The following is a 19,632-nucleotide window of genomic DNA, read 5'->3' as shown; positions in this document are numbered from 1 at the left end:
AAGCAAAAGCCGTTGCACTCAGGCTCCCACAGCTCCTCTGTAACCTGCATTTACTCGCACAGCAATTGTACACGTCACACCACGGCCAAAATCTTCTCAAAGATGCTCTCCAATGGAAGGTATTTCTATTATTCTACTCCGCTCCCCCTTTTAAAACATTTGAGCGTGCTGTGAAAAAGCAGTACTAGCCCTAATTAATGACCGAAAACACTTTCAAAGCTTGTTTTCTGAATTTAGGTCTAGGTCTGGCATACACCGATAAATGCACCGGCACGCTTGCCAAAACACTAGTGGTCTACTCTGAACTCCAGAAGTATTGATGGGCTTTTGTTCTACATCGATCCAGCAATTTAACCCACGCTCGCTTGAGAGGGGATGGGCTTGCGAGGGATTGCTTCTTTCAAGAGCGACAAGTAACTTATACGCCAAAGGCTCGCGCAGGGAACTAAAGTAATCTACGTGAAGGAGAGCAAATGAGGCAGCTCAAGTTTCACTGTCACCAGCATGCTCATGCCACTGGATACTTATCACCATTTCAGGCTGGCAGCACAACCGAGTTTCCTTCTAGATGGATTAAAAGAGTGGCAATGGTCATCGAGGAGCGACTACCAAAGAGGACATCTCCATTCAAACTCAGCAAGCACCTCCAAGCTTGCCATCAGCGACTTGCCAACTCCTTCCTCAGTTCTTTACCTCCAGGCAGATGCTCTCAAGTGTTCTTTGAATCACAGATTAGGGTTCGACTTTACTTGCTCATTGCTACCTCTAAATCAGGTAAGCTTTGCGCGTTGCTCCCTGTTTGCGGGATATCACGCAGTGTCCTACCTGAGCTTCAGAAGACATTATGAGGTGGACTGTAATGCACTGGAGACCTTTCTGTCCGTTAGTTTCAAAATAAACCCAAGCCACTTGCACTACCTTCCTAAGAAGCTCAGACTCATATAATGACTGCATGTCAAGCTATTTTACATCAATCGGCAAAAAAAATAACCCCCCTGGTAGTCTGGAGCAAAACGTGACCAGAATTCATTATTTGCTTTATACGCAAGAATTCAGCATCTCCTGAAATATGTTCTGCAGCTAGTTTTCACTACTTGAAGCTGTTTTTCCACCAGACACATTTCAGCTGTTAGCACATCTACAGAGATGTATAGTACGCAGGGCGTGTAGGGGAAACACAACATGCGGTGGCACTTCCTTCCCACCAAGGAGGGATTTCAAGGGGTGAGATACTTGCGTCTACTTTCAGAACTAATTTAACATCGATCATTTGAGTTCATATCAATCCCAGTACAAGTCTCAGTCACCCGTCCGACAAACAGAGACATCGAGCGCAAACAGAAGCCAGAAAGCAAAGAAGATTTTGACACGCTGTCACAAACGGACCAGTAACAAGCCTTCCCGGGAACAGGCTAGTCATCTCGACCTTTTGCCATGATCACTAACGATTTCTGCACCAGCATTTGTCTTCTGGGTAACTGAAACAATGTTTTATTTATTAAACTTGTCATTGAACACGACAAATGTAATTTACTAGCTTTCATCCGGTGCCAAGAATCCCTGTGAAGCATAAAGTTTGCAAAAAGCCTTTTTCCAATAAATCAAGGCATCAAGTATATGTGCAATCTATTAGTCTCACATAAAAGAGTAAAATGGGGACAGCATGCAGCTATACAGAAAAGCTGCAGACTGCAAAACAGCATCACTAGCTTTTAATAAATGGGATTAAAGTCGCTGAACTTGATGGTAGCGCTGCCTACTCTAAATAAATTTAGAAGAATTAATTATACTGTAGTTCCTGTACAAAATTGCACACTTAATTTATTTGCTCCAGTTTAAGGCTGGATGTAACACAAGTTTTGTTTGTTAGGTATTTCTACAGACAGAAAATCTCAGTCAAGAAAATGAAAATGCGGTTACAGCACAGCACGGAGATATGAAAATTAGTTGGGCTCTTGCAAACACTTCATAAAGGAAGCTTACGTGTCCGCTTAACAGTTTCACTATCGGAATAGATGCTGGCTGGAGCACAAGTAGGCGTATACCCCTATAAAGGAGAGGCATCTCGACACAGACTGCTTTACTGACGGTGTAATCACCTCTCGGTCTTATTTATTGCATCAGGTAGATTAAGATACCTCTAGGCAGAGCCTTGTGACTCAAGTCAGCACCGTACTTTGGTCATTTGCTGTAGCTTCACAAATTCTGTAGTTGATACTAAGGTACTACGCATGGAAGTCTAGCTTTCGAAAAACTATCAAGCTAATCATCCTTCTTCCCCCCATCTGCTTATTCACACTGACTCATAGCAAAGAGCAGCCTAATGCTAAGCGGCTAGTGAAGTTTTTGCAGTTCACCCAACAGGAAATCTTCTTCGTGACATCGCCAGCCCGGCTGTCAAAACTCTCGCTGCCTTTGTCTAACCCTTCTGTACAGCTCTTCAAGCTTTAAGCCCGCAGACGTACCCCAAATTAATGCTTAATACTCCCCAGCCCCCCAATTCATTAATTCATTTTGGTCTTTCTCAAGATACCTTCTACTTTGCACTAACTGGGTGAGAACAGTCTTCAAAATAAACCAATACAGCAGGTCGTCTGCTCTGCGTTGGTGACCCTTTTTCGTAGGCACATTGGCTGGAACAGCAGAAATTAAGAGATTTCTGCAGGAAAGCATTAGATATCAGATATCCATGTGAGGAGTCCTGCTTTATGATGTGCGCTGTTATCACAAGCCTCCTAAATATGAGATTCTACTGTGAGCAACGGTTCCTTTCCCGAAAACAGCCCTGTGGTACCAAGCTTTGCTGCCTCTCGAAGAAACAACTTGTTTTAGCTACTTCAGTGAATACTAGCGACTGAATACACAGCGCACTCTGAGCTCATGCCACTTTTACTTAGAAAAACCATCATCAAAATACCCTGTAAATGCTTAGCAACTTCAGGTGTGTGCACGTGATTGCACAGAAACTCCTTCACTACTTTAACTCTCAAACACTAAGAGCTACAAATACTACAGCTCTTGATATTAAATTTTGCCGCTTGTCATCCTGAACATCTGTGAGCGCATCATTTGTGCTGGCTTTCTTTTAATCCTGCTAATGCTGGATATTCAAACGCTGGTTTACTCTGCCTATGGCTTATTTCATGTTTGAATAAACTCGGTCATGAGCATGTCAGAAGAGAACTGCCCAATTCAAATAAAGAGAATATAAGTGTAATTTGCAGGAACAGCCTATAAGCATCTTTAAATAAAAGGGACTCTTGAACTTGGCAAATTCCTTCCTAGCACAGCAGATCCAGGTTCTTCTTCCAGTCAACTGCAGCCTACATTTTTTTTTTCCATATGAGAAGTTACTTACATCAAAGACATTCTAGAAAATGCAGATTGAGATCTGCAGAAAACATTCACCAGAAATTGAACCAGCTTCCACGTTTCCAAGAGCCGTAGTTATTTAAATCCTCATTACTATACTCATCTACTCTTAATTTTTACATTCATACAGCAGCACAGAGGCATACGGTCCATCACCAAGACGACTACAAATGTCGATATGCTTACTGAAAAGCATCGCTAACACAGAAATATTTAGCATCACGAATTCAGGATAATGATTTATGCCTCCCCATGTCTAGTGCCCAGCTCGGTCACTGCAGGTACGCAGCCACCATGCTTAGAGCTGCCCAATTTAGTATACAAGCTCAGCACTTTCCAGTGTCTACTAGCTAGGCTTGTAAATTCATGGGATAACTCTGGCAAGTAATCAGATCCCTAGTAAGGAAGGGAGGGAGAGGTCATCTAATTAATTCTCATCCCTGACTGTTCTCCGATTGCCTAAAAGGTCAAAAAAAATAGGTTAATGGCTTTTACTTATATCTAGCAAGATGCACCTTGCTGACTGCATTCCAAAATTCGCGAGACAGTTCAGAGTTTCAGCAGAGTCACTGTTAAGGATTTCAAGTTTTAAACTAGAAGGCTAAGAGTTGTGCATATAGTTAGGCCATAAGAATATCATCTCTCCACCTAAAAGGATGTTCATGTTGTCTGGATTCCTTCCCCCACCATAATTCCTAGGCCTTCCCATTCTTCCTAATATTTCAGTCCTTTCATGTCTTCCTTGCCATTTCTGAACACGCCCGACCTGGCCGTAAGTCATAACTATGGACTATGGATCTAGCAACACGTATAACTTCTGCTAACCTTTTCATAAGCTTAATTAGTAGACAGCTTATACTGGAGCAGCGTTTCACATAATCTGTCCGTGCCAAATGCAATCCGCATCAGATTCCTCCTGCTGCAACCTTCAACTTAAGATGAAGCTCATACTCACTCTGTTTGGCCATTTTTCCTTCGGCATTCCTGTTTCTGAAAATGCTTCCAACTGTACTAACGACTACGTGAAGGCTGTACTTTACCATCTAGCAGAGCTCCGTCAGCGCTGAGCCAAGATCACATCTGTTCTTAGTGTTACATCCAAAACTCTCTCTGATGACTCCTAGATTTGTGCAGCAACCCGACTCAGCGGATAAATGCAGCTATTCTGTCAACATTAACTGCTGTAATCAGCATTACGGAGCTGATATTTTACCTCATTCCTCCATTTCATGGCGCTCTCATCCTTTGAATTAACTTACAGTAAGATCCATGCTCTTTTTTCTAGAGCCTGTCTCAGATTGGCAGTTGTCTGATAGCCTGTGCTTGCAATCACCTTTGCTAGCAGCAAGCTTTTTTTTAAATGTTGATATTTACTGCAGCAAAAATAACTGAGGAAGGCAGGTAACGGGGACATCACTTTCAAACTCAGCACTCTGTTAAGCAGAAAAGATAGCAAGTCGCAGCTGAAGAAATACAAAAAGATTCCTTGACAGAATAAAAGGTATATTAATTATGGTGGCTTAGATTGGTGGCTTAAGGCAACTACTAAGCTTATATGTCTTCAATGCAGTCTCAACCTTTCTTCCTTAAACAAAATCCTCTTAAGTGCCATTTTCATTCTCGTCTAGCTGATGCAACTAAAAACTGTTAGATCCCGGGTTCCGCGTTCACCAAGGCTGGTAACCCTCCCACTTTACAATGAGGATGCGACTTAAATTCCTAGTCAATCTACCAGGAAATAACTCAGCTGCACTTTCTGTAACAAAAAAAAAGACGGGGAGGACACTCTCTGTACTCATGAAAACAGCACCAGCAAGGACATGTTCTGCAACATGGTTGCGAGCGCTTGGAGGAAAGTCTCAGGGGTTTAAACGGAGACGCAGGCCTCCTAAACCAACCCTGAGCTGCAAAAGAACCCAGGCTACGCTGGTGGAATATAAACCGCTAAGACTTAATTAGCATAGAGCAGTAATAAAATAGCTAATTTATGAGAAGCGCAGCCACGAGTGTGCGCAAATACATTCTGCAATTCTTTGGTCAGTCCAGCTCGGAAGAGGCTGCACAAAGAGCACAAGCCCAAAGCAAACCGCACGTTTTCCTGCCAAGTCCTAAAAGGTGAAGGCAGGGCGAAAAAACAGCACCAGGTAACATAAGAAAATTTATCTTACTAGTTGATGCCAAGTCTCTAGCCACTATGCTAGGAAATGCAGCACAAGTTATTATCTAGTGCAATTGAATTAATTCGAAACATGAAGCAAGAGCATATTTTGGGCAATCACAAGGAAAAAAAAAATAGATCTTTTGTCCGATTCCTCACTCTCAACACTTCTAGATATTGCTGTATTTAAAAAGCCAGGAAAAGAGCTGGATTGCCATTGCGTTTGGTATTATCCAGACAAGATAGCACTCAGGCTGAAAGGTACAACACTTTAATTAGGAAACAAGTAGAGCAACTTCCCCGAGTACGTTGCATCTTCTCCAGCTCAGCTCATCTAACAGGGAACCATCTTGAAAACTTGCTCAACCAGCATCTGCACTAGTGCCGCATAAAGGAAATTTCAAAGACAAATGCTTCATCTACCACACATGCGGGAGCTCAGACTTCCCAAGACAGCCTATCTGGAAGCATTTGTTCCCAATACTGCTTCAGGCCACAAGACCACAAGAGTGAATTTTGGCCACCAAAGCAGGCAAGATGATGTATTATTCAGTTCAGCTAAGCCACAATAACTTAATCTTCTCCAAAGGCATTGCACATTTAAGTGCACTTCTCAGGCATCTGCTCATAGTATTTGTTCAATTATCACATAATGTTAACATGAACATCTCATGCATTGGACTGTTAAGTCCTTAAGAAGGCATTGCACCAAAGACTTCCAAAAAAGATCAGTTTATCTTAAAGTGGTCGCAATCTTCCACTGCACTGGACTGATTTCTTGACTTTCATGTTCAAGTTTGTGAAGCTTGAACTATCAGCAAACAAACCTTGGACAACAACTCAACTACAGAGACTATGAAGCACAGGAAAGGCTTAGGCTGTTCAGCTGCATTAATTGCTTCTTCAAACCACATGGGTTTCATCCATAAAGGAAATTCATATTTCAAGTCCCATGTTTTCAAATGAGATTTTTTCCCTCTTTCCTGGAAATGGCAAAGCATTAGAATTGAAGCACACACATGCTTTAGACTTTGCGCATTAAAGGGAGAGAGACAAAGGTTGGGTTGGGGTTTTTTAAGACTCTTCAGGACTCCCGGCATAAATCAACGGGAAAAGAGGGCAATTATAACACACAGTGTTTGAAGAACACGATTATTAAGGAAACACAAAACAAACATTTGGAGCAGCTTCCATATATTTCAGTTGCGTCCTTTACCTGAAAAAAGGTTCTTAAACACCAAATTGTATAAAAGCAGTGTGGAAAACGGGGCTTAGCACAGAGGCCTAAACTCCACCTTACACCTTGCAGAACATCACGACTCTCCAGCAAAACTGCTAGTGCTGGGGCTGACACCAAAACGTGCTCATTTTATTTCAACTTGAAGTGGCGCTACTACAACGTGTACCAGCTCGGGGGAAAAAAAAAAATCAACTTTCTACAAGTTTATTTAGCACAGCAAGGATACATTTGGACTTGACCAAATACACCTCCACAGGACAGGAGGAAGAATAAACTCCAGCACCTGCATTCTCCATTAAAATCATCTTCAGAAGTATCCGTCTACCCAGCCAAAACCCATACAGCACTGGCAGCCACCACAATAGACCTAGATACTACAAGGGGAGTGTTGTATGCTCGCACACAACACGTCCCTCACGCAAGAAAGCCAACTGACAGAAGACACAGCTGACAAGCATACAAGTAGAAATTGAATAGCGTAGCAATGTTTTTTTCCCAGAAAGAGTCATTGCTCTACGCAAGTACAGTAACAAGTACTAAAAATAGACTAATTCAATAGAGTTGAACGCACTTTCATTTTGTTTTACTCCCAGATGTCAACTAGTAAGATATCAGCATATATATTTACCAAATGAGGAAATCCTGTTTGAACAACTTGAGCTTGAGAATGTTTCTCCTCCACTAATAAACCACAAGATTAAGCATCACTGCAATGGCAGTATTCCCTATCCCAACGATATCTTCCAACTTGATTATTTTGGGAATTTGCCTTTTAAGATAACATTTAACTAAGCTCACATACTTGGCTTGGCTAATAAAACACGGACTCTACAAAATAGCTTAAGTCAGTATTTCTCCAAAAGCACAAGGCGCAAAGGACTTTGTGGGCACCGCAAACCTACCCTGAGCTCTTATGCTGCATGCAAGGGTTTCAGAAGCGACACGATTAGCTTAGCAGGAGAGACAGGCGCTCAGCGTTCAGGCATCTGGAAAAGTACTATCTTTGGCTGTTCAGTTTTACAAGTCACTCAATATTGTTTCTACAGCAGTTTCTACAAACCCAAGTCATTGGTCAAGCGGCAACGCGCTTGCCCAAGACAAACAGCCCCTACCTTGAAAATATTAGTTACTCTGAACAGCCCACCAAGATTAAGTGCCCGAGTGGCAGCGTCACATCGTGCATCGTCGGCTGTGCTTCAGTGCTTTTTAGCTGCCTCACAAATTCTAAATGGATGATGTGCGGCCAACGCTACGCTAGACAATTCAAACTTACGGTTGATTCAATTATAAATTTTACCAAGATTGTTTGCTTTTCACTAAGGAGTTGCATAGCACAAGAAATACTTGTAAGCACAATCAGGGCAATTTAAGTGACCTGGAAAAGAATTTTTTTTTTTTTTTCATTTATACAGACAGTGACTGGGTTTTATCCATTGATAACCCACAATTCCAGAAACCTCAGCAGCTCCACCTTCTGAAGTCACGCCCAGAGGCTTATTTTTAGTGCAGAAGACCAACATCTATCTAGACAGTTTTCAAGCTTCCTGCATTGCCCTGCCCCATTCCACCTAGCAGCTGATTGAAGTTCTGACGCACTTCTGAACTCCCATTTAAACTCAGCAAGAACAATTCAGATTCGAGAAGGTCTTGAATGACTCTGCAAAAGAGAAGGCAACTCCCATCCATCCGTTCCACACAGATATGGGTAATCCTACAGTACCAAGAAGGTGTTTGGCCTAATATCCTGGGCCATAACACCTCCTCCCAGCTGTTGTGAAACATGCTATGGCCTTCAATGCCATTTCAGAGCTGCGTTTTGGTATTGTGCTTTTATACGCTTTAAAATTAAAGATACTGGAAGTATTCTACATACTGGGACTTAAGCTGAAACTACACAGTGCAATTGCATTATCTGCACAATGTAAGTTAATTCTATGGAGTCAGTAAAATTTCAAAAGATTTTCCGTTAGACATTACCAACATTAGCTTTGAAACCTCAGTCTGCACTTCCACTAACAACATATATTAGATTTGGATCATTTGTCCTTCTTGAACATGATCAGTGATTTGTCTTATACGCTTCTACTAGACCTAGCTAAGCCACACTAAAATTACTACATCTTTTAAGCGAGTCTTCAAATCTGTAAAGAGCCACTGCGATATATGAACAATGAAGCAGCTGCAGCATGTTCAGACTCAAGGTCCACTCAACAACTGGGACCAGCACATACTGCTGAAAGTCCTGATCAAATCTCTCCCATACCCAGTGCTCTCCATTACTAAGCCTGAAAAAAAATCAGATAACAGTACATAAGCTGTTAAGACTCACAAAATTTCTGAAGGGTTTGTGCTCTACCTCCCCAAAGAACTGATTTAGTGACATTTAAACCCAAACTGGATTCTTCTTATCCAAACTGGATTGTTGTTCTTCTCACAGAATGCTTTCATATCCCCATAAAAGAACGACCTGGTTGTCATCACTTTCGCTTTATGTGAAGCCTACCAGCTTTCCTTGATTTTTTTTTTCCCCCCATGAGGACTTTTATCATAGCAAAAGTTCGGATAGTTTGTTGGAATCCTCATTTCAAAGTCTATAGTCACGTCTTACATATGCAGAAGACTGAAGTCAAGAATCTTCTTTTATGTACAACTGAAATAACGTGTTCAGCGCTGTCACTCTCCACGCTCAGAGGTCAGGTACAGCATCTCACATGTTCAAACAAAAACAGAATAACAGCATCTTGATCTTAAGCCTTCTTCACCATTCACTAGAAATTGAGATTTTTATCCTATGTAATACCAATGGCAGGATAACCATCATCTCCAACTTGGAAAATAAATAAGGCATTGCCCCTGGAATTCTTACAGTCAAAGATAAGAAGGAAAGGAGTATACTTGCCTACTTAACCAGTCTTCACAGTGCTACGCAACCAGGCATTGGGAATTTTTCTTTTATCTAAACATACGTGCACATCCTTACGCTGTTACATTCAATACCCAAATCACAAATTCTCAAACAGGATAAAGTATTTCGGTAATTCCGGGCGCACTGGCACATTCGCAGGGTTACCTCGCCTTAAGGGGGCTCTGCTAAAGCAAACGCAGGCAGGCAGAGCGGAGAGCGGGCCTGGGCCCGGGGCAGCTCCGGTTCTCACCGGGGGATTTGTTCAGCTGGCGAGACCCACCGAGATCGTCGCCCCCGTTAAGCAGGGTGCCCGCAGGAAACGGAAGGGTTTCCTGACAAGGGCTAACCCGTTCGGCGACCGAACGGCGAGACTGCGGCTACCTCGCGGGGCTGAGGGAACCAACGGCTCCCCGCCGGCTCCCAACGGCTGCCGCCCGCCCGCCCGCCGCAACACCAGCCTTCCCCGGAGGGGCCTCCCCCGCGGCGCCGCTCCGGGGCAGCCGAGGCGCCCCGGGCCCCCCGGTCTCCCCCCGCCGGGGAAGGGGCCGCCTCGCCCTTACCATGGCGGCTCGGCGGGGCTGCGCTGGGCTGTGGCAACGGCGGCGCCTCCCGGTCCCGTCCGCTCTCCCTCCGAGGCAGGCCGCGGCCCTTGCACTTCCGCCGTTGCCTAGGAGTGAACATCCGGGTCAGCGCCGCGCCGCCCCGCCCGCCGCCTCCGCGCCGCCAATCAGCGCGCGGCTCGCCGGCCATCGCCAAGTATGGAGCGCGGCGCGCGAGCGGAGCGGGGCGGGGGGAGGGAGGGACCACTCCGCGGCGGGGGGGGGAAGGAGGGAACGGCTGAGCAGGGAGAAGTGGGGCCGGGGCGGGAGGCGGCGGGCGCGGGGACCGCGCGGGGGGAGGGAGGAGAGGCAGCGCAGCGGGCGGGGGTGGGGGGGGCGGCGGGAGCTACCAACTCCGGCATTGGGGGGGGGGGGGAGCCCGGCCGGGCGGAGGCCGGAAGCCGGGCGGCCAATCAGAGGCGGGGGCGGGGCCCGCAGAGGGCGCGCCAACAGGCCGTGGGCGCGCTCAGGGTAGGGCTCCCCCGCTGGGCAGCGCATCCACCTCGGTGGCCTTTATCCCCCCCTTTTTTCCCCTCCCCTTTTTCCTTTTTTTCACTCTTCCCTTTTTCCCTTTATTCCTTTTTTACTTTCTTCCCTTTTTCATTTTTCCCCCCACTTTATTTATTTATTTATTAAGATTAAATGAAAAAAGTCAGCGCAAAGCCCACGTTTAGCGTGGAAAATGCCGGCCCGAACAGGTACATTTCCTCAAATCTGCAAGCAGCTGACAACCGGCCCTTGCAGAGGTTACCCTGATAAGCGTCATTGCTTGTGCTGCCCAGACGAGAGTCATCTCTTAATTGTTTCGCTCTCAAGTGCGAGTTGTGAGGAAAAGAAATAATCAGCCTCTGGCTACTTAAGGACAAGGTTAATTAATTGCAAAGGCAAGTGTTCGGCCTCCTTTGGCAGCTTAGCCTTTGATTCAGCAAAGCATGTAAGTACCTGCTTCAAGTTAAGCAGAGGCTTACATATTTTGATGACTTCAGGGCTTAAGCAGCTGTGAAACAGATCTCCAAAATCAGCAAATCTGGGTGTATATACAAATAAAATACCACTTTCCTTTTGGGACAGTCTGAGAAAAGCAAAGGTTTTTTTTCTTCCTTCTAATCTATTAATTCACTTTTCAACCATCTCAGGTAAAACTGACCCCGATTCCAGACTCTGTTACTTGTACTTCTGAATTATTTTGGACATGCAAAGTTAACAAATGCAACTTAATTAGTTACCCTGGGAAAAAAATCCCATTTATTACGTGGCAACATTTTCCTCTAGCTTTTTGGGAACAATTATTTGGCCTGGGTTTCCCCCGAGCTGGAGTGCCAGGATCCCGAGAACCCTCTACTGGTGCCTTCCAGCTTCTGTGGCGCAGACTTGGCCCTTGCGAGCCAAAACCCCTTTTGTTGTTCCATTTACTTTTGCTGCGGAAATTGGAAACGCTGACAAGGGCGCTCGGGCGCTGCTTCCTGCTCTGACGTAATCCTCCTGGAGAGGGTGTGAAACTCTGACAGCATGTGCAATTCCTGCATTGAAATTGTAATAGAAATTATGTATTCTTAGGGGAACCCCTTCGTTTTTTCCTCGGATGTAATATTTAGTGGTGCATCCTTCTGGCAGGGGACGACCAAGGCCAGGTTCTGATTTTGCACTGATGTGTTATCACAGTTGTTCATGGCTCAACTCTAAAGTTTTAACTATTAGATCCCAGGCCAGACCTTCCAAGAAATAACACCTCTAACAATGCTCATTTTTCTTAACACATACTGAGGACAAAACAGCTTGTTTTTGGTGTTTTGAAAGCAACAAGTTAAATTTCCAGAGAAGTTAACTGTTCAGATAGGTGTACTCAGTTACGACAGCTAGGATGAGGTATCTAGTTAAGGGCGTAACTGTTACATAGGTAAATTAAAACATGACCCACATGCACACATAATGGCTGTCACTGTTCATGCAAATTCTAAAATCAAAGCTTAGATATATTTTGATTACTCTCTGACAATCTGCTGTCACTAATTTAAGTTCACCTTTGCCCACTTTTGCTTTTCTCCCATAGCTCTGTTGGCATTTTTAAACTGCTGCTCTTCTCAGTGCAGAAGCAAAATGAATCTAGCAAGTAGAGGATAATAATTAGTAAAATAATCTCTCAAGAAAACCAGGAGCTGCAACGCTTCACAGAAAAACAATAGGACATAAATTCACGAGCAAGCCACTATCAAAGTCACCATAAAATGGGAAACAATCTTACCGTGTCTAGCAGATAGGCCACATGACCTCAAAAGGCATTTCCTGCTCTCGATTCCTTGAATCCGATTCTTCCCAACACCAGGCAGCCCAGCCTCTTTGAGGCCAATTTGAAACGTGCAGTAATCTGAAGTGGCTTCTCTTATGCAATCCCCAGATTCTTCAGTCCTTATGTTCCCTCAGAGGCGCCTACGAGCAGTAATTAAGAAAAGCAAGCCTGTTCATTACACATAACAAATTACTCATTCGTTATACAGGGGTCCGCACATCTTATGTGCGTTCTCCTTGGGGCAGGGCCTGGGAGGATAAAATTGATAAACTTGAAAATTAATGATCTAAACTTCATGATTTTTGTCACAAAACTCGTGTAAGGCATGCAAGGATCACTGTGCTTTTAGTTTAGCATTCTTGTGTTTAGGAACAACAATTGTTTCTAGCTTCTTACTGAAGAAACAGAGCAAGAATCATGCAGCCTGGTGTAGCATAAACAATTTAAGATCCAAATGAATGTTGAGGCCAAGGGGATGTTTTTCTTAGTGGAAGAAATACAAGCACTCTGGATTTTGTTTTCCTGCTAATAGGTATAAAGAAGAATAAACAGCTGCTTTTTGTTTTCCCCCAAATATTTGCATTAAGAAGATCTGCAGATTCCTTTTGAAATTGATGGCACAGCTTTTCAAATGAGGACCAGCTGCTTGCTCTGCTTGTTTATAGCAGGACATGCTTGAGGGAATTATTTTTGTTTGTTTGTTTACTAAGATGTAGGACCAGACTCTTCCTTGGAGGCTGCAACTTGCAGCGGAGCAGGCAAAAGGTTCTGCATCGATAACTACGGTTGGAGCCACCCTACCTTCTCCTGTGATTCTTGGAGGGGTTGACAGCTAAATAAAGCCAGTTCAGGCCTATACGTGGGACACACGCAATAAATCCGTGAGTGTTACGAGATAGTGTTATTAACTGCATTGTTAGTTATGTTCCTCTCCAGAGGTGGCATTAGTTCAGGGCTAAGCAGGATGACCCTTGTGTATGATGCTGTATTCTTTTTTTATTTAATCTACTTAAGGAAAATAATCACTTTAGCAGTAACAGCAACATAATTGGCACATTGATTTTAAGAAGCACAGGTGAAAGGCACTTGATGGGCATAAGGACAGCAGCAGTACTATGTCCTCTGCTTAGGGCAGGCTTTTTCTTCCCATAAGTAAATTCAGTTGGGATTACTTGAGGGTTAAGGCTGCTTTGCTGAGTTTTGTTTATATGTTTGTTTGCTCTGACAACAGAAACTGAAATAAGTTTAGCCAGTCCTATTTTAACAGCCAAACAACCGTGAAAGCCACAAGACAGGTGGAAGAAACAGAGGTACTAAAAAAAAAAAAATGCTCAAGGGAAAGTCTGATTCTGATTTGATGCTGTGACAAAGTGAGTGAAAACTGAAGAAGGCAAGAAAAAGAAGAAAATACGGAGGTGAACTTTAGCTATAAAAATAAATTTTTCAGTATAACCACAAAAGATGCGTTCCGAAGGCAGCTGAAGGCATCTATGTAGCAACCACAAGGCAGGATAGGAAACGAGAGAAGACTGAAAACATTATTAGCAACAGGAGCTTTGAGCCTGGAGAGCGGCTCGAGACGGGGCCCAGCCTCTGTGTAGCCCTGCGTTTGGAAGAGTTATTAGGCAAACGAGCGCAAACGGCCTCGCGATAAGACCAGTAACAACTTCCATCCATTTTGCAGTGCCGTAAAAACTCCGCACAGGTTTCAAGGCAAAAGAAGATCCTTACGCTAAAATTGCTGGAGCCAGTCACAAAGCCAAGTCACCTCGCAAGTCTACAGCTGAGCGGCAGGTTCAAAACCCAGAGACCTGAGTTTTCCTATATGCAGCCGTATTTCATAGAGCATTTTTAAATCTAGGGATGAGACTTATTTCTAAGTGTTAAGCTGCTTGTTCTCTATATTTTTTGAGTTAAGAGGATTCACTACAGTACAGTGGTATACAGATTAGTCCATACAGGTGCAGATTGCTAAGACAGGAAAACAAACCATCCTGTGATCCGGGCCCCAGGGTGCTCCACGGGAGGCTCATTAAGGTGTCGGCATTCCCAGGCTCTAGAGAGCCCAGGAGAGGTAGGGGACCTGCACCACCACTTCCAGAGCAGTTTCAAGCGCTCGGCTCCATCGGATCTAGTCAGCGTACAGGCGTTTCCCCCACATATGACACGGGATCATCCGCATGGAGAGCAAAGAGCGTGCTCAAAGGGCTCAGCGTCAGGCATTATGCATCTGTAAAATGAGGGTCTATAAACAAAGGAAGCAAACAATGATGTCAGTTGACGGCTTAATGGCCCCACAACACCAGATTCATGTGCAATTAATAACAGAGCTTTTGATCTTGCAGTCAGCAGCTATAAGATACATATGCTTTCCCTGTATATTTGATTATATTCAAGGAAGCAAAAGGATAAATACTTTTTATTAGCGTTACAGAGTACTTTCCGCATTAAGCCAGAACTTCATAAAGCATTTGCGGTCTGACACGATATGCTTTTTATTTCGTCCCCCTGCACGAGTTGCATGCGTGGCGAAATGTTGTTTTGTTTATTCCACCGTTCCGCCAGGACCACAGATACTTGTGAGAACCTATGTACTTAGAAATTAGGTCCTAGAGAAAACATGTCAGGCTTTACTCAATATTATTTTTTCTATTTAAAGAAAAGGACAGCTTGGGATTTTTTAGGTCACATTGCCCATTTTCTTCCATGTCAAGCCTGTGGCACTTGAAAAATGCATAAACTTTTATTAGGGGTTCTCATAAATTGAGTTCACTGCTGCAAGAGTCTCCACTTCTAGCAGTGGTAAAGTTTAGTTCCCTGGGTTTTATTACTCAGGGTCAGTAAACTAGCGGCATCATTTGATTTGAGGCTGAAAACTGAGCATTTCTTGGAAACTAACATAGGAAAAAGGTACCTACAACACCACCCGATGGTTTGGAATTCCCTCTTCAAACCACAGATATTTCTCACTATGGAGATCTTTATACACACTGACAAAATAGCACACAAACAATAAAAAAAAGCTTCCCTCCAATTCCAAGGCAGCTTTGCCAAGGGTACTCTTGTAACGCAAAGGTTTTAAGAGTTTTCCCGATCACTACAGGAACTGATGAGTAAATCAAAATGCCATATTTAATAAAAGCCAACATATTTTCCTTTCAGTATTGTTAGAGGCATTTTCCCTCCCATGCAAAGAATGCTAAAAACAGACTCCAGAACAATACTTTTCACTTCATCAACACCCCAGCAGATGTGCTGTCTGTCTCAAGGGCGTGTTTGATTCACGGAAAGGACACTAAACCTAGCCTAAGATGTCCATACGCTGGCCAAAAATAAGACTTACTCTACCACCAGTGCAGCTTTTTCACAGTAACGACAGGAGAGTTAAGAGTTACACATCACTTGCACATAGCTAGAGGCTCTGAACTTATCCAAGGTTGACCTTTTGCTTTGTTTTTATGATGTATTTTGCCTAAATAGATGGGATAAGGTCATGTTTCATACCCCTCTTTTGCACATTGAGAAACCGAGACTTAATCTCTCAGCTGAAGCTGAGGTGCACAGAGATGGGCTTAAGCAGGATCACGTTAGAAAGTCACATCTGCAACCTCATTGGCACCTTGGACGTAAGAAAATCCTTTTTTCATGCATTAAGTAACACTCTCATGCACTAGTGCTTTATTTCTGCCCAGAAGTGCCAGTCCACATTGAGAACGTTGTTTGTGTCTAGACATGCCTCGGCGTTGTTTGCAGCCACACTCTGTTTTCACACGTCCCATAGGTTACACACAATTGTGTTTCGCAAGACGCGTAGTACAAAATGGGCAAGCGTGACCGAGAAATACCTGAAACCCTCCCTCAGTAAAAACAGCAATGCCTCTTTAGAAGAGTACTGCGAGGCTTTTTTTTTTTTAATTGTCAGTCCAGAAGAATGAAATGGAGGATTACTGAGACCACTTGTTTTCCAGCGTGTTCCTAGGATGCTGTTTACTTCCGTGCTTGAGACTGCTCGTCTAACTTTCTCTTCTTTAAGCACAGAAAGCTTTATGGACAGGAGCTTTCACAAATGTCTTTAGCCTGAGCAAAGGGAGTATTGAGAACATTTGTCAAACTTGGTCGTTAACTGTAGTAACGATGTCTGCAGGCTGTCATTAAAAAAGAATCAAGGAGAAGCCGATTGCACCAGAAAGAAACAAAAAACTTTCCATTCCCTTACTTTTTCCTTGCACGTTGCACTTCATTTGAAGCTTACTAATATACCAGCCAAAAGAATTGCAAGGGCTGGATTCCTTCTTAATACAATAGTCATGGTTCGCTAGTTAGAATCTGTATAGAATTAGTCAGTGACATGGACTAATGGAAAAATGTACTTAAGGAGCTGACCAGTTGCCCTCCCTTGCAGACTTACTCATGAGAAAGCCTCTATCAATACGGTGCATTAGTTCTTTTTCTATTTCTACTAGGAAACTAAGAAGCGGATCACAAAATAGTACAGATCAACTAAAGATGAGAAGTGTCACAGCAGCGCTTAGTCTGTACTAGAGACGGCCAAAAGTATTTAGCAAAAGCTCAGATCAGTCCTTCCATGTAGGCACTTTCCTCAACGGAGATTTTTGGGGCAAACTTCATGTTCGTGGCAAAAGCAGCTTAAAACAGAATTAGCACAACAAGCTGCGACACATCTTGTTCCATTTTTCAAAGTTCCACTTCCATCAGCTGTACCTGACAACTGTAACCAGCAGTACCACGCTGCTGAATATCACATTACATCAGCTTTGCAAAATTGTCATGAAAATACATTAGCGGGGACACAAAATGGACTTGCTTATTAACATGAATGTGATCGCTATGAGAAGACTGAATGATATTTTACTCTGTATCACAAGCTCACTTTCTTAATGCAGCTCTATCTAAGCCTTCGGACTATTGTTCATCCCCACAGTATCTGACTGCCTTCCACATAAAATCAATAAGAAGAGCAAAGTAGACTTAATGGAGTCTCTGGCACTTTTCCCATTTTAGGGCAAAGTCCTGCTGAGGATGGGTTTCTTTTTCTTCTGACTTAGGATTTAGACTTTTTGTTGTTGTTGCTTGGGTAGCACAAGGCTTGTAAAGAAAAATAAACATGGGTAACTGCCCACTAATGCTGATTATGTGTGGAAAGGAGGAGAAAAAAACAAAAGAAAAAAAATCAACTGGCATGGTGACAGAGTGGAAGTTTCCTGCCCAGGTCCGATTCTCTCCATAACATGAAAGAGCTGTTTGGGGAGTACAGACGCAGCAAATTGGGGGCCCACGACTCGGGCTTTGTCAACCGTTTCAAGCAGGTAACTCCTACACTGCTGCCTCCTATGCAGATTACTGCTGCTCTTGGCAGGAGGTGGGGGGGGCATGTGTAGGAGGGGATTCATGTTATTGAAAAAATGAGAGAAATTATATGTGTATTCTTTGGAAAACAGGTCAAGAGCAGATTAGCATCCAGTGGGGAACATACAGGAGAGATGCTGTAAGATTCTTTGAAAAACATGCCTAACACCAGGCACCAGAGTAAGAGACTATACATTCATCCTAAGGAGGAATCAAGATTTAAAAGAAATTTGCTTAAAGTTTTGAAACAGAAACTACTCAGGGCAGAGCACGAAGGGGATTAACCTTCCTATGCTGCAAAAAGTAGAAGCTAGAGTAAACGATTAAAAGAAAAGCAGCAGCCTGACATGTTAAAAAGGGTCTTGAAATCCCAGCAGGAGGGTGAGAAGTGGGTTAACAACCCTCCAGATATTTAGTTGCAGTGAGAAGCTCCTCAGCTGTTACAGGGGTAATCTCAGGGGCTGGAGGTTCTGCAAAAGCAGGTATTTTGCAGAGATGGAGAGCACCTCCGAGTGCATATGTGGACTCGGCCTTCTGCGAGCCCTCCGCACGGCTCCTGCCACAAGGCACCGGGGAAACCGCAGTTCTGCGGAACAGCGGTGCCTCTCCATCTCAGCTTTCCAATTCTGCCTGTTCGCTTGTTTGATGAGCATCTGTGAAACTACTAATTAACAAAGTGTTTAAACAAATGCCTAACTTTTAGTCTGTGAGTAGCCTTACTAACTTAACATATAATTAAAGTCAGGTACATAATTAAGGAAATTGCTGATACAGGTTCTGACCCTATGAGAATTTAACTTCCATTAGATAAAATCAGGGATTTCTGAAACTGTCTGGCTTCTTTCAACCATCAGCCTTTTCTATTTTTTCATAGAATCTTTACGCTGACAAAAAGACAGGAAAGAAATGAGAAGAGAGAATGTGAGGGAAGCGGGGAGGGAAGGAACCCTGGGACAGCACATGCTGGGCCGTGAAATGCACAAAAAGGTTTTTCAAAACAGCATGTTCTGAATGTCACCTTGGAGTCATACGATAATAAATATTCGTTATTACATTGAAAGGGTCTCATTGCCAAGTAACTATAGCAATGGAGGGAAAAGCCTGGTTTTGGACACTTTCCCCTCCACCTTAATTTTGCCCAGGGGGTGGGGAGGGAAAGGAAAGGGGGTTCAGAGATTGGACTCTAGATTGTTAACGGATAACATTTTCCAGAGCCCCCCTCTGATCACTCAGTGCCTCCAGGATTTAACAGAAGCAGACAGAATTCTCAGAGGGAAACTGGATGTTCAAAACAATTACACTGAACTATTCCATCCCCTTAGAAGGGGTTTAGCGCACCGGGTTCCCGATGCAAGGCTGTCAAATACATCCAGAGCCATTACAGAGCAATGTGACCCTTTATAAAGCGCCTTACTTGCAGTCCAGCTGCTCACCACCTCTTCCTTCATCCCTGAAGGAACAGAGCTTTCGAGTGAGCCTGAAAGTCTGGAAATGAGTAAGTGTGAAGTGAAACTACACATTGGCCTGCACCAAGTATTTGTTTTTGCCAAGCGGAAGATTGCATTTCTGCATCATTTTTAAATATTGATTTCTGGACTTTAATTTTGGGTGGGAAAAATAGAGTATCTGGAGGCCTCAAGCATCTTTTCTCTCCTGATATTTTCCAGAGCTGAGAGTGCTTGGAAAAGGAGGGAGTTGCTGGCA

The 19,632-nt window shown here is 43.6% G+C and overlaps 1 protein-coding gene and 1 long non-coding RNA gene across 3 annotated transcripts in view; one reads left to right on the top strand and one right to left on the bottom strand.

Annotated features, from left to right (window-relative positions):
• CAPZB (capping actin protein of muscle Z-line subunit beta) overlaps positions 1-11,791 on the bottom strand; it is a 62,658-nt gene extending 50,867 nt beyond the window's left edge. The window contains exons 1-2 of one of the 2 annotated variants that reach the window (XM_067311135.1): positions 11,688-11,791; positions 10,236-10,342 (exon numbers count right to left, since the gene is read on the bottom strand). In XM_067311135.1, the coding sequence (XP_067167236.1) occupies positions 10,236-10,238 (3 nt within the window). In that variant the 5' untranslated portion in view covers positions 10,239-10,342; positions 11,688-11,791. Of the gene's footprint in view, positions 1-10,235; positions 10,343-11,687 lie in introns of those variants that run through there. The other variant, XM_067311134.1, reaches the window with a different exon arrangement.
• On the top strand, positions 10,366-17,865 carry LOC136994248 (uncharacterized). Its single transcript, XR_010886412.1, has 3 exons — positions 10,366-10,431; positions 13,272-13,442; positions 17,025-17,865. It is a non-coding gene; the product is annotated as an uncharacterized lncRNA (long non-coding RNA).
• Positions 17,866-19,632: the final 1,767 nt, after the last annotated feature.

This window comes from Apteryx mantelli, chromosome 26 (genome assembly GCF_036417845.1).
Source record: "Apteryx mantelli isolate bAptMan1 chromosome 26, bAptMan1.hap1, whole genome shotgun sequence".
Taxonomy (NCBI): domain Eukaryota; kingdom Metazoa; phylum Chordata; class Aves; order Apterygiformes; family Apterygidae; genus Apteryx; species Apteryx mantelli.
Note: the sequence above shows the minus strand (reverse complement) of the source record. Positions and strands in the feature narration are given on the sequence as shown.